This window comes from Haliotis asinina, chromosome 4 (genome assembly GCF_037392515.1).
Source record: "Haliotis asinina isolate JCU_RB_2024 chromosome 4, JCU_Hal_asi_v2, whole genome shotgun sequence".
Lineage (NCBI taxonomy): Eukaryota > Metazoa > Mollusca > Gastropoda > Lepetellida > Haliotidae > Haliotis > Haliotis asinina.
Genome location: NC_090283.1, coordinates 82127231 through 82141191, shown reverse-complemented (window position 1 = coordinate 82141191; position 13961 = coordinate 82127231). Strand labels below are relative to the sequence as shown.

At 40.6% G+C, this 13961-nt stretch overlaps 1 protein-coding gene across 1 annotated transcript in view; it reads left to right on the top strand.

The window, feature by feature from the left end:
• Window positions 1-10151, top strand: part of LOC137281992 (uncharacterized) — a 212039-nt gene extending 201888 nt beyond the window's left edge. Inside the window, exons 19-23 of the mRNA XM_067813748.1 lie at window positions 537-659; window positions 2960-4109; window positions 4624-5542; window positions 5887-6028; window positions 6504-10151. Of these exons, the coding sequence (XP_067669849.1) occupies window positions 537-659; window positions 2960-4109; window positions 4624-5542; window positions 5887-6028; window positions 6504-6847 (2678 nt within the window). The 3' untranslated portion in view covers window positions 6848-10151. The remainder of the gene's footprint in view (window positions 1-536; window positions 660-2959; window positions 4110-4623; window positions 5543-5886; window positions 6029-6503) is intronic.
• Window positions 10152-13961: the final 3810 nt, after the last annotated feature.

Below are 13961 nucleotides of genomic sequence, written 5' to 3'. Positions count from 1 at the left end.
CCTCATCAGGCTATTTGTCCACAGTAAGTCCCCCGAATCTCGAGTTACTACTAGATGTATCTCACCGACCCGTCTCCACTCATCATTCTATTTGTCAACAGTAAGTCCCCCGAGTCTGTGTCTAGAGTTACTACTAGATGTATCACACCAACCACTCCTACTCAGTGTGAGAGTTCCTTTCAAGTGTTGCATCAGTGCAGACAGATTTTCATCTACTTTCAAAACACATGCAGAAAGATGCTACTTCTAGTCAGGTGAATGTCAGCAGCACATATGTAATGAGCTGCTGACGTATGTAGCATATGTCATATTTGGGACACAGATACAGAGAAAGTACAGATGCTCGTTTGGTTGAGTCACATCCAGGATTCGAACTCGCACCCGCAGAGTCAGGAGGGTAATTGGCAGCACAGAAAGTCATCCACCTAGCCCACTCAAACACCGCGACCCAGTGGAATCCCAAATATGACGTATGTTGCATTTGATCACTTTCAAAAATGGCATTGTGTAATCATGACCACGTATTGTTCCTCCAGAGAGTCAGTCGGTTCTCTCCAGCTTCCAGTCCCAGCTGACTGACTCTGTCCTTGTGCCGTCTGCCCTCCAGACAGCCATCACCTGGTCACCACATCAACAAGCCTGGTCTATCAACATCACAGGTATTCAGGGGTTCCATTGCCTTCGTCACGCATTCAAAGTTGATCAGTTGGTACTTTTGGCTGGAGTTAAATTTAGGTTCCTTTTATTCCTAGACTCAAAGGGCAACTGATCCAAAGTGATTAGTGTTTCTCACAACTGTCTAATAACAAAATCAAACTGCTAGGTGGTCAGCACCTGCTCCGTCGACCATAACGAACACGGGACTGGGCTATTGTACACCTTGGCAGAATTTCTTCACCATAAACAGTGGGACATTACAAAGGGTGGATGCCCATTACATGTTGTTATTTGAAAATTGCTTGGTATTGCTCGTCTGATTGCAATGAAGTGTCCCAGCAGTGTAGGCTTTTTCAGATTTCCTGGTTAGTATAATGGCCAGTCCAATTTGATCCTGTTAGTGTGTTTTTCACCTCAATATTTTACAATTTCATGTAAAAATGTGATATCTACTGACACATAGCAATCCATTCTCTTTCGCATAAGTCCGATAGGATGCTAAGCTCTGTATTTACATAGTATTGAGGTTGACCCAACCTTCATAGCAAAAATCATGTGTAAGCCCAGGGCTTTTCACCTATGATTATAGGAACACATGTTTGATTTATTTAAATCCATAAACTAAGAAAGAAAAGTTTGCCATTGCTAGAAAAACCTCAAAATTTTCTTACGTAAATAGGTATATAAAGGTTGTAAGAGTGTTTCAAGTTTTTAAACTTGAATGGAATACAGCGATTACTTCTCCCATGCTGGAACGCATGTATAAACCTACACGTTACTTGTCAGTGTTCACTTAATGACCAGTTAATGAATTGATTATAGGTACAATTAGTGGTAACATCAATTAGTTTAAGTGACAAAGGTTTAAATTTGGCATTTCTGGTGTCTGGAGTAAATACTGAACATTATTAATGAAGACCTGATGCAGTGTATAACGTGTTATGTAATATGTGCATGTGGGTGCAGCAAGAGGAATTATCAGCAGCGTTACAAAATAATTAACAATCATAGCTTTAACTGACAACATGCTGATTGATTGATTACTTTTATTGTCCACAGCAGACTTGTCAAAAGTTAGTGTTTGTGTGTGTAGATTTACTATACTTGCTACTGAATACACAATGTCGTAAAGTGCCTGTGTAAAAACAACTTCCTTCCTTAAAATGTTTAACCGCCAATACATTGATTGATTGCTCTTTATTGGCTAACTTAATTAGTTTTATAAACATCATACAATAACCTGCCAAATGTGCTGTCTTAGGTGACCAATGAAACTATATACACCAATGTGGAAAACCTGAAGCGATATATCATGTTTCAAATATTAGACAGTTAAAAGACTTACTACATAGAGCAGGATTATTTACCAGTTGCAGATGAATGGCATATTGTTCTTTTATGTGGATATTGATGGATACATTCCTGAACAAGGTAACAGCCTGACATTGTTCCCATAACTAGTCTGTTATAATTTTGATATGTGCATTTTGCGTTTATTCATTCGTTGTAGCATTCAGCAGAATCTGTATATGAGACAACATACACTAGGTCGCACTTACAGTGTGTCTGTGAAGTGATACTTCAGTCTATAGAATGTATAGGCGTAACAGTCATGTTATAATTTCATTATAAGGGCAAGCAGATTAAGTTGGTTTGTTATTAAGTTTCAAAATGCAGACAAATATGTTAATGTTCTAATTAGGATTATAAAACAAAAATATGAAGATCTACATTGAAGATTTCGGTCCCAACAGTTTTTACCTCTGACAGATGATTAAACTTCAAAGTGTTTTCATTTGTTTGAATAATAATGAAGTAAAATTAATTTCCTAGTTGTTGATCTGTCTATACTTATACTGTAAGTAGCACGTAAGGGTGGTGCAGCAGAGGTCACACAGTAGTCATGAATTCTGAGATATCATCCAGGTACTCAGGGGCGAAAAACAATAACAAAAACAATAACAAAAACAATAACAAAAGCAATAACAAAAGCAATAACAAAAACAATAACAAAAACAATAACAAAAGCAATAACAAAAGCAATAACAAAAGCAATAACCTGTCCATGGAAATTAACCTGGATCAGTGCTCTTTTAATTTAAATATTCATTTATTTTCTTCTTTAAGTGGTTTCATTTCTGAAGGTCACAAAGCTACTTAATAATATGTTGGTCCCCTGTGACTTTTAGCTCTGGTCTTTCAATGTCTGACAAGTTACAGTTATCTGGTCAGGTGAGATTTATTCAACTTGCTATCTTGATGCAGTAGTAATTCAGCTTCCATGATGTACTTTTCAATTCAGGTTCCTTGACTGGCTACCCAGGTGTGATTGGAGTTCAGATATTTGACAAGATGATGACACGGTGTATCGGCTACTTTGACGTCCTGGTCACTAACCGGCCCCAGTTCTTCGTCCAGTTCAATGTGTCAAGTTCCCAGCCAGAGCTGCCTGACATCTTCATGGTGCTTCTCAATGACTCAGTCACATCACACCGAGTTGTCCTCTCCTCCATGGTCCTTCCACAACCCATCTCCATGGCAACATTGGACCTCCAACAGGATGGCCAATCATTGGCAGACCCCTCCATCTCCTCCATTTGGCTCCCAGTCATCGTGACTGTCACTCTGTCACTTGTCACAGTCTTCATTGTGTTTGTTGTGTATGTTTTTGTCCACCTTAGAACAAGACATTCAGCGGAGGAGCTGGTGAAGACGGAGTCAGTGTTGTTGAACAATGCTGATGCAGTGAAAGTTCCTGACAAGATCTACAGCACTTCTTCTTCCAAGGCTGTTGCCTCAAGAACCATCGTGTTCGCCTTCATCCTCCTCTACATCACATATTCCATTGTGTTCACATTCTCTGTGGCTTTTGGAATTATTTACTTTTCCCATCTCACAGCATTGTCAAATTTCACGAGAGTGTCCAACTTGACAGAGAAACTTCATCAGGAAGTCAGTCTGTCAATAAATGACCTCAAAGCCTTTGAAAAGACAGAAATCAGTTATTTAAAGAAGTTGTTCCGGCAGCGAAAAGATGCATGCATGGAACACTTGAACAAGGAGAATGCAGATGTGCTGAGTGAGCAGGTCAGTCTGCTGAACAGCCAGCTGCAGGTGATCTATGTCCAGAACGGATCCCTTCAGTACCTGTCTGACAATGTTGCTCAGGTAAATGCTGAAAGGCATATTGAAAAATTACAAATGTTTATAAAAGAATGTAATAGCAGTGTTCAGAAGCACTTTCGCCTGTTGACTGAGAAATACTACAGTGAGCTGGAAGAAGTGTCCAGGAATGGCTGGCTAGACTTCCCAAGAGACATGTTTCTGGGACAGACAAAGAGTGGGGAAGACGGAACACCCATGTCAGCATCTCACCTGGAGAAGTTCATGGCCTGGTTGCAAATGGACAAAGCTGATGCCTTGCTGCAGGTTCAGGAGACACTTGCCAACAGGTAGGCGAATTCTTGTGTGTATGATGTTCATATGACAACATGTCCATTATCAGTCATTAACATCTCAGGTGAGGGGATAGCCTAATGGTTTCCAAGTTCACTCGTCACGATGAAGACTTGGGTTCCATTCCCTGCATCAGTACAATGCATGATTCCATCTCATTTACACTCACTCACTCATTATCACCTGCTTCACAGCGATGGCAAATGAAGCTGAAACATGTTTAATTCATCTACCAGTATTGTTGAGTCATTTCCAGAAGTTTAAATGTTAGTTTGACAACTGCCATATGCAGAGAGATGTGTACAGCCACTGTGAAAGCTTGAACGTGTTAAGGTCATGTTGGGACTGCTGATGTCCTGTGTTGCTTGCTCTCAGCTTTCTAAGTTCTACGGGTTACTCTTAAATTCTCCCCTATAGACTGAAACCACGCACCACATTATATCTAGTTATTGCCATTAAACTAGAGCTTGTTCAGAATGTATTTACATTTTGAGAATATATTTCTTTCAGATTGGAATCGCTGGTTCCATCTTTCCAGGCCTTGGTTGCTACAAATATCAACTTGGTTCAGGCGAACAGTGTCCCCTCCATCCATGTGAGCAACAGAAGCCTGCAAGCCTACAAGTTTGTGGTGATGAAGAGGACTGAGGAGTCTCCCGACAAGGGACCCACTGCTGATGGTATCAACAGAAATACAACCAGCAGTGTGGATACAATAGACATCAAGTTGAACTATATGTTGTACATTTCTATAGCTCTGTTTCTACTGATGGACATATTCTTGTGGGTGTTCCGTCTTGCTTGGTTGTACACACAAGTTCAGGAGGCCAACCAAGGATGTGAAGAGCTGATACCCCAGGATGAGGCAGCCAGGAAGGTCCTGGAGACAAAGACAGGTCAGAATCCACCGCGACAGTTTGATGCTCTGGAACATCCATATGTTCTGTCCCACAATGACAATGTGAACCAGGACAATGAACTGAATGTGTACTTCTGTCAGTCATATCCACGTTCAAAGGAGGACATTCTGCGAGACATTTGGGCACAAAAGTTAGCCACAAAGCCAAAGACTTCACGAGAGAAACTTGAGGATATATGGATGGTGCAGGACATCTTGTCGTGTATGTGTTGGCTTCACCGAGTCTGCATGTCTAAGCTGCTGTGGCGGTTCCTGTACACTGCAGCGGTCATCATCTTCGTGTGTTGCATCATGTACATCGTAGATTCCTGGCTCTGTGCCGACAACTTCCAGTCACTGGTCGGCTCAGATCTCCTCATCTCTGAGCTTGAGTGGCAGGCCCAGACTGTTAACAGTCACGTGTCCACCGTAGCTGATGTGATGAACTCCATTCTGCAGGAGCTGAAAGTGTCAGTGGACCATGATGTCGAGACAACCAACATGCTGCTGTTCCATACTTGGGAGACTCAGGTGGGTGGCACTCATTCGGTGAACAGGAACACGCACAGATATGACTATTCAAGTTCTCTGTTCTAATTAAGATCATTTTGCTTTTGCGGAAATTAAGTGACTGTGTTGCAGATGTCAGTGCTGGTGTCAACCATTGGTCCTTTTACAGAAATTAAGTGACTGTGAAGATGTCAGTGCTGGTGTCAACAATTGGTCCTTTTACAGAAATTATGTGACTGTGTTGCAGATGTCAGTGCTGGTGTCAACCATTGGTCCTTTTACAGAAATTATGTGACTGTGTTGCTGATGTCAGTGCTGGTGTCAACCATTGGTCCTTTTACAGAAATTATGTGACTGTGTTGCAGATGTCTGTTCTGATGTCGATGTTATCCAACTTATGTAGCAGCTCCAACGCTTTAAGCTGCAACCTCACCTTCCTCCAAACCCCGCATCAACATCTGCTGTCATCCTGCAATTTCCTGCCTCTGAAGGTCAACACATATACAGGTAAATATAAAATCCAGCATCCCATCCCATAGGCAGAAGACAACACACAGACAGGTAAATGTAAAATACATCCCATCCCAAAGAAATCAAAACAAAACATGAAGATTAAGCACAACAACAAACAGAACAAAACTTCATGGATAACAACTTGTTTTATTTGGTCGATGATGTTCTGATACATATTGCTGTGCCTTTCTCCAGCAGGAATTTCTGTCACTGCACTTGGCAACAGTTCACAAATCTGTATGAAAATGTCACACTAACAAAATAAAAGAGTTTGTTGCCCATGAGATCAATATTGTACTTCCTAACATCGAAAATGCCACTCAGACAGAATGAATCACACCTGTCACAGAAGGTTATCATAATTTTCTCAGAAAGATTAAATTCTCATTCCAAACAGGTATTTAAATGGTTCTTTAACTTTGATATCACTGTGGGATTCTTAAAGACTTTCTCTGTGCTTTCCTTCCAGACTTGGACATCCAAAGGCTAAAGACATTGGTCATAACAGAATTGTCTCCCCTTCTGGAAATGTCAAGACATCTTGTGTTTATGACTGCATATATTGTGATTGTGTTACTGTGTGCACGAATCGTGTGTCAGGTGACAGCAAGGACTGTGAAGGACTACCTCATAGTGTCGGGACACCTGCCCCGAGCAAGGATTTATCAGTTCAGCAACACAATGACTGGGATGTCAGATGACCCACATGATCAGGAGAAGGAGATCCACCGCAGTGCATCATGGTTAGAGAGTTGTGAGAGTGGTGTATATGTTGGCGATAATGATGACTCTGCCAGGGAGTCAACAATATGATCCACAACAAAGCATCATGGTTAGAGAGTTGTGAGAGTGGCATATACCTCAGCAAAAATGACTCCACCTGAGGCAACGATATGATCCATCGCAGTACGTCATGAGTAGAATATCATGAGAGTGATGAGAATGCTGGCGATAATGATGACCCCGCCGAGGCAACAGTATTATCCACCACATTGCATTATGGGTAGAGCATGGTGAAAGAGGAGATAACTAGAGGAGATACCTAGAAGAGATTGAACACTGCAACCAACTCAGCGCAATAAGACGAAGGGTTGTTAATGCGTCATATATGTTGACCAGGTCTCTTTTAAGACAGAGGGTTGTTAGTGCTGCATATATGCTGGCCGTGAGTGTGGTCTCTGTTAAGACCGAGGGTTGTTAGTGCTGCATATATGCTGGCCGTGAGTGTTTTCTCTGATAAGGCAAAGGGTTGTTAACGCTTCATATGTGTTGACCGTGAGTGTGGTCTCTGTTATGACGGAGGGTTGTTAGTGCTACATATATGCTGGCCATGAGTGTGGTCTCTGATAAGGCAAAGGGTTGTTAACGCTTCATATATGTTGACTGTGAGTGTTATCTCTTTTAAGACAGAGGGTTGTTAGTGCTACATATGTGCTGGCCGTGAGTGTGGTCTCTGATAAGGCAAAGGGTTGTTAACGCTTCATATATGCTGGCCGTGAGTGTGGTCTCTGTTAAGACGGAGGGTTGTTAGTGCTACATATGTGCTGGCCATGAGTGTTTTCTCTGATATGATGAAGGGTTGTTAGCACTACATATACTGGTATGTTTACCGTGGGTGTGGTCTCTGATAAGACGAAGGGTTGTTAATACTACATATATGTTGGCCATTAGTGTGGTCTCTATTAAGGAGGAAGACTATGAGAACAATAGATGGCACTGAAGGTTGTGGAGCTGCTACTGGCCACATTGATTGGTGTCTACAGTCAGAGACAGCCATGTGTGTCATCAACTTCAAGGAGCAATAGTTCGTGAGTCTTGTATAGTGTCACCACCACTACATAAATGATACTGGCCTCAATTTTTGTCGCCTGGTTTAATGGTCGCATTATATTTTTACTGCACAACTTGTTGATTTGTATTATTTATTTTGTTAAGTTTTAGAATGGTAAAACAACTAATGATGTTTTCTATTCCTCTCTGTGAGTCGTCAGACACACTGGTTCCTAGATGTTCGTGACAGAAGTGTTGTGTGTACAGTCAGGCTGCGTTAATCCAAACACTTCTGTTTTTCATCAAAAACGTTCGGATAGTGAAATGTATGGACTACTGAAGCAAACACCACTTCAGTAGAGTTACTTCCCTTTGACATACTGAGACAAGAACGTACGAACATATACATGTATCAAATGACTTTATTACAGTTTGTAGACATAACGACTTGAATATTAACATAACAATCAATCAATACAGTGTCTGGATAGATTATTCATAGTATCACACATACCAGTCACTCACTTGTATTGAAAGAAATCTCCAATAACAGTCTATTTGGAGCGTGGCTTGAAAGACGCTCGCACGCTGAGCATTGTCTCCAATTTTTGTCATCTCCAACACACTCGAATTAATTTATCATAGAGTCCATATAGGCTATCATTTGGGTGACAGTAGGAGCTGGTGTCGGTTCGGGCTCATCGTCAGAATCTGCTGGGTCGTTGTCGGCACTTGTGACCATAGATACAGTTTCATCCAATGACAGCAAGTGGCTAGTTTCTACATCGTTGTAGATGTCAGTGAAGTGATCACCATTTTCAATGTCTCTGTTTTCATTGGGGAAACGTTGGAGAAACTGACGAAGTTCTGACAAAGCCATGTCATCTTCATCAAGGACAGTGTCAGATGGAGTGGGGATAATGTCAACATGACGGTAACAGTTCTGAATGGTGGAGCCCTTTATTTCCGACCAGGCAGTTTTGACGAAGCGAAGCACTTCCCTGAGATTGAGCGTTTATGGCAGGTCGTCTACAACACATTGGATGAAATGTTTCCCCGAGATATTTCTTGTAGTGGGCCTTTAAAGTTCTTATGATGCCAGCATCCATTGGCTGAATGTGCAATTGCCATTGTAACTGACAGGTGTCAAGTGCAGCTGATCTCATTTTGACTCAATCAGTATTTTATACAGCAAGGAATCATGACAGGTATTACTCAAACTAAACAAAAGTGAAACCTATTAACTGATTAAAATCACAAACTAATGACATGCTCAACTCAGAAGTGTCACCTCAGTTAACAATCACAATTGAAGTCAGCCAATGAAGATCAGTGCTAATCACAGGCGCTCACGAGGTAAGGCTATTATCCGAACCTTTTTGATGTACTGTCGGATTAATGAAGCAAAACCATGTGTAACTAGCCAATCTGTTACTGCTAATTAACGTCTGGATATGGAGACTGAAGCATCGGATTAATGAATCAACAGGTAATGAGTTTATATAGTAAACAAGATTGGTTACAGCCATCTACTGTTCGGATATCGCGGGAATCGGATTGTCGGGGTCCGGACTAAGGCGGCCTGACTGTAGTTCCCTATTGTGCTGCACACTGTTGTATGTCTCTAGAAGTGTATGACTGTGTGTTGTATGTTTCTAGAAGTGTATGACTGTGTGTTGTATGTCTCTAGAAGTGTATGACTGTGTGTTGTATGTCTCTAGAAGTGTATGATTGTGAGTTGTATATATCTTGGAGCACATAGCTGTTATATAACTGTGTGAGGACACTGTGGTGTAACTGTGATGAGGTCACAGTAGTATAGCTGTGTGATGAGGACACTGTGGTATAACTGTGTGGTGAGGACACTAGTATAACTGTGTGATGAGGATACAGTTGTGTAACTGTGTGATGAGGACACTGTGGTATAACTGTGTCATGAGGACACTGTGGTATAACTGTGTTGAGGACACTGTGGTATAACTGTGTGATGAGGACACTGTGGTATAACTGTATGATGAGGACACTGTGGTATAACTGTATGATGAGGACACTGTGGCATAACTGTGTAGAGAAGACACTGTGGTATAACTGTGTGATGAGGACATTGTGGTATAACTGTGTGATGGGGACGCTGTGATATAACTGTGTGATGAGGACATTGTGGTATAACTGTGTGATGGGGACGCTGTGGTATAACTGCTCATGATGTGAGATGTGTTAGAATTATGATTTCTTAGATGATTTCTCCATGTGTTTACATCCACATGCTTCAAATGTTTAAAACATCATTGGAGTACATTCATATTTATTATAATAAAAAAGGTTTTATACTGACGGATTGTGTGTTCTCTGTTTGTAACATGGTCAAAGGGAGATAACTCACAGTCTCCTATGTGCCATGTTTGCAAAACCACTGCTGAACCTGCATTGTATGGAAACCGAAATTATCACTGAATGTTCGAAACTGGTTGAAATATTTCCAATCCCACCATGAGAAATATAAGCATACTTGTATTTCATCACTCAAGAGAGGATTGTTTAGTTTGTCCTTTAACACTACAGGTTGAGTGTATCGGATATCTCCAACATGCAGCTTCTCTGTTCGGTTTGACTTGTTTCTGACATTTGTATTTCAAGAATTACCATCATCTTTAACCATATGTTACCACAGCAACAGTTTCATAGTTTATATGGGCCAGGACAACATCAACAGTCTCAACAACCATCAACAGACTCAACAACCATCAACAGACTCGGCAACCATCTACAAGCTCGACAAATAATCAATATGCCAGTACTTGGCAACCATCAACAGACTCAATAACCATCAACAGACTTGGCAACCATCTACAGACTCACAAGGGGCGATTTTTATGGGTATACAACTTCTTTATCAATAAGTAGGGCTTCAAGGAGTCCAGTTTCTTGGATTCGAGTATTCTGGAAGTCAGATTCGACATGACCCCAATAAATTCAAACCTTTCAAACAAAACCATAGCGTAACTGGCTTGACAATACAGTGATTGTTTGATGTGTATCGAAGTTGGTATCTTAGTTGCGCACATCCATAACAGTTTAAGGCATTGGACTTGATATTGCCATGTAACTTACACTTTCCATTGTTACATTGTTATTGGTTGTTCATGAGTTATTGAGAACAAATGAAATAAACACTTACAGTCAGCATTATTATGTATAAAATTAATTGTTCTTGCCATGATATTGCAGAAATATTGCGGATGTGACAATACATTTGAGCTCACAGACAGTTAAAAGGAAGAATTGTTATTGTAATTTCAAATTATTTTCTGACAAAGGAATGTTGACAAAGTGATTGTAACGAAGTGTCCCGGAAGAGACCACATGAAGATCAACACGTACGTTACATTTCAAGATGTTTAACGAACAGTAGATTGAAGAAGTTAAGACAAAGCCATTATTCACATCTTCACTTTCACTCAAATGTCTGACAATCAGAGAATGCTGACAAACAAAAATAACCAGTATTTCACATCAACCAGTTTGCCTGTGTATTGTGTAGTTAGCACACAAACCACGTGTAACAAATACCTCAATACTTACGCCGTGTAGTGTTGTCAACATTGGTAATTTTGTGTGTGCGTGCGTGCATGCGTGCGTGTTACATGTATGTAGTAGCGGACGAGGTTCCTGTCGGGGAAATAACACAGAACAGCTACTGAATGGAGAGCTGACAGCAAGCACTTTATTAAGCAAACCCTGTTTACTAGTCAGTGTTTTCCAGCACTGTAAATATTATATAAAAGTACTATTACCATACATGAGATAAATTGATTGTACCAGCCATATCACACAATATCTTTGAATTATGCCTGAATAATGTAGAAAGGGAACAGTCACTACAGTTAAACTGCAAAGAATATTTTCTTCAGAATAAACTGTAAGTCTACAAGGATGACACATTACAACCAAATTTCAAGATCTACAGCCAACATATACAATATGTACAGCTAACTTAACACTGTGTGGCAATGAGCAGGCAGTTCATAAAGTTGCCAGTGTCCAATCAGGATATCCTATTAGTGTTTCCTCCAGACCGCAAAAAGGGCAGGGTGAAGTTTCTACAGAAAAGGGCACTCTAGTTTGAAAAGGGCACAAACCACAATAAAAACCGAAACAAAATGACCAGATTGAGCCCCCTGTATTATTAACTTACAGTCTCTTTTGCTTTTTGTCTCAGGAAGCTTCCAAGTCAGTGTCATTATGGCTGTCGGTGTTTAGGCTGATCATAAGATGCTTGTAACAGTTGCTGACTTACAGTCTGTTCCTGTGCTCAATCACAACTAGCAAGTACCGGGCAGGATGCAGTAAAAAGGGGCAGGGCGCCAGAAAAAAGGGCAGGGTGCCAGAAGAAAAGGGCAGGGTGCCAGAAGAAAAGGGCAGGGCGCAAAGCCCTTCTAAAACGCTCTGGAGGAAACACTACCTACAAATGTTACACAACTATGAACCATGAGGAAATATGGCAATATGGACCTCTGACTTCTAAAACTATCATCTGACCACAGCTTGAGTAAAGAAAGTTCAACGATGGGTAACATGACTTACATAATGGGGAGATAGGGAAAAAAGGCAGACAATGCAGTGCGCTTTAGATTGAAACTGGCTGGTGAGGAGTTAATAGTTATGTAAGCGCTTGGTTGAACCTATTGTGAACTATTCTAACTATGCTATTTGTGTTATCTAGCTTGTACATGTACTTGAAGAAAGAGACACAAAATAGATTAAAACGCTTCTAAAACATTTATACAGAAGTAATAAAATCATCTCGGCCACATGTACACAGTGTGCATATGTAATGTACACTGTATTGCAATCTCGAATCACGAGATATTTCGAACCTGTCTTGATGATCCCTTGCGATTCGAGATCCACAGAGTTTACTGTACTATACTCTCAGACACGCTTTAAGTGAACCATGTTTCCTATATGTTTGCTCAAATATATCAACGTAAGTAAGAACTTTGAAACATCTAAACTCGAACACCCTCTGTTGTTATGCTTGTGTTACGGTGAAAAAAGGAAAAGAAATCCCCTCTGAACCAGACAATATAACCCAGACAAGTCTGTAACATTCAGTAATATATTGTGTAATAAATTAGCAAGTTACAGTGCATCAGATTTCTAGCACAACGCAATTGAGTCACTCAGGCTAATGGGCCACAAATATCACATGATAACTCACCAGGGCCTTGGCATTTCACAGCTGAGACCTAAATGAAGCGTGTTTACACAGAGCAGTCCGGCGTGAGGTGTCATCTTGGATGTAGATGAAGTTGTTAACAAACAGGTGTTCATGGGCAGAAGTACACAACTACAGTATAATTCCATGTGTGCCCACACAACAGCCATCCTTTATATATGACACAGTCTCAGGAGTATTCAGCAAAGCGTGGCTTTATCAGTATTCTCTCAGGATCTTGCTGATCGGTCTGGTGTTCACCACCAGACAAAACCGATTCTTATACAAAACATAGCCTCAAGGGGGGCAAATCTGAAGCACTATCTAAAAAGGCATGACGCTAAAATACTGTTGCCACTGAACATACATGAAATAGAAGTGACCACCAATCCGCACCAAAAACGCAACAGTGATAACTCTCACTTGATCAATGATAACTCTCACTTGATCAATGGTAACTCTCACTTGATCTATGATAACTCTCACGTGATCAATGATAACTCTCACTTGATCTATGATAACTCTCACGAAATCTATGATAACTCTCACTTGATCAATGATAACTCTCACTTGATCTATGCTAACTCTCACGTGATCTATGATAACTCTCACTTGATCTATGATAACTCTCACTTGATCTATGATAACTCTCACTTGATCAATGATAATACAATTTAAATTTAAAAACAACACCCGCCTGAGACTGTCCCACCTGAGGAAAAGAAAGTTTCATAGAAACGTTCTGTTGCAATCATGGTAAGGTAACCAACATAATAATATGACATGTAATAATATGAATAACATGAGAAACATCTTGCGGAATTACTATGATACAATGCAGATGCAAACATACAAGATCATTGAGTCACTTACCACCTGTAACGTGCATCAACACAAACATTGTCTTTACCCTTAATGTGTCTAATCACAAGACTGAAC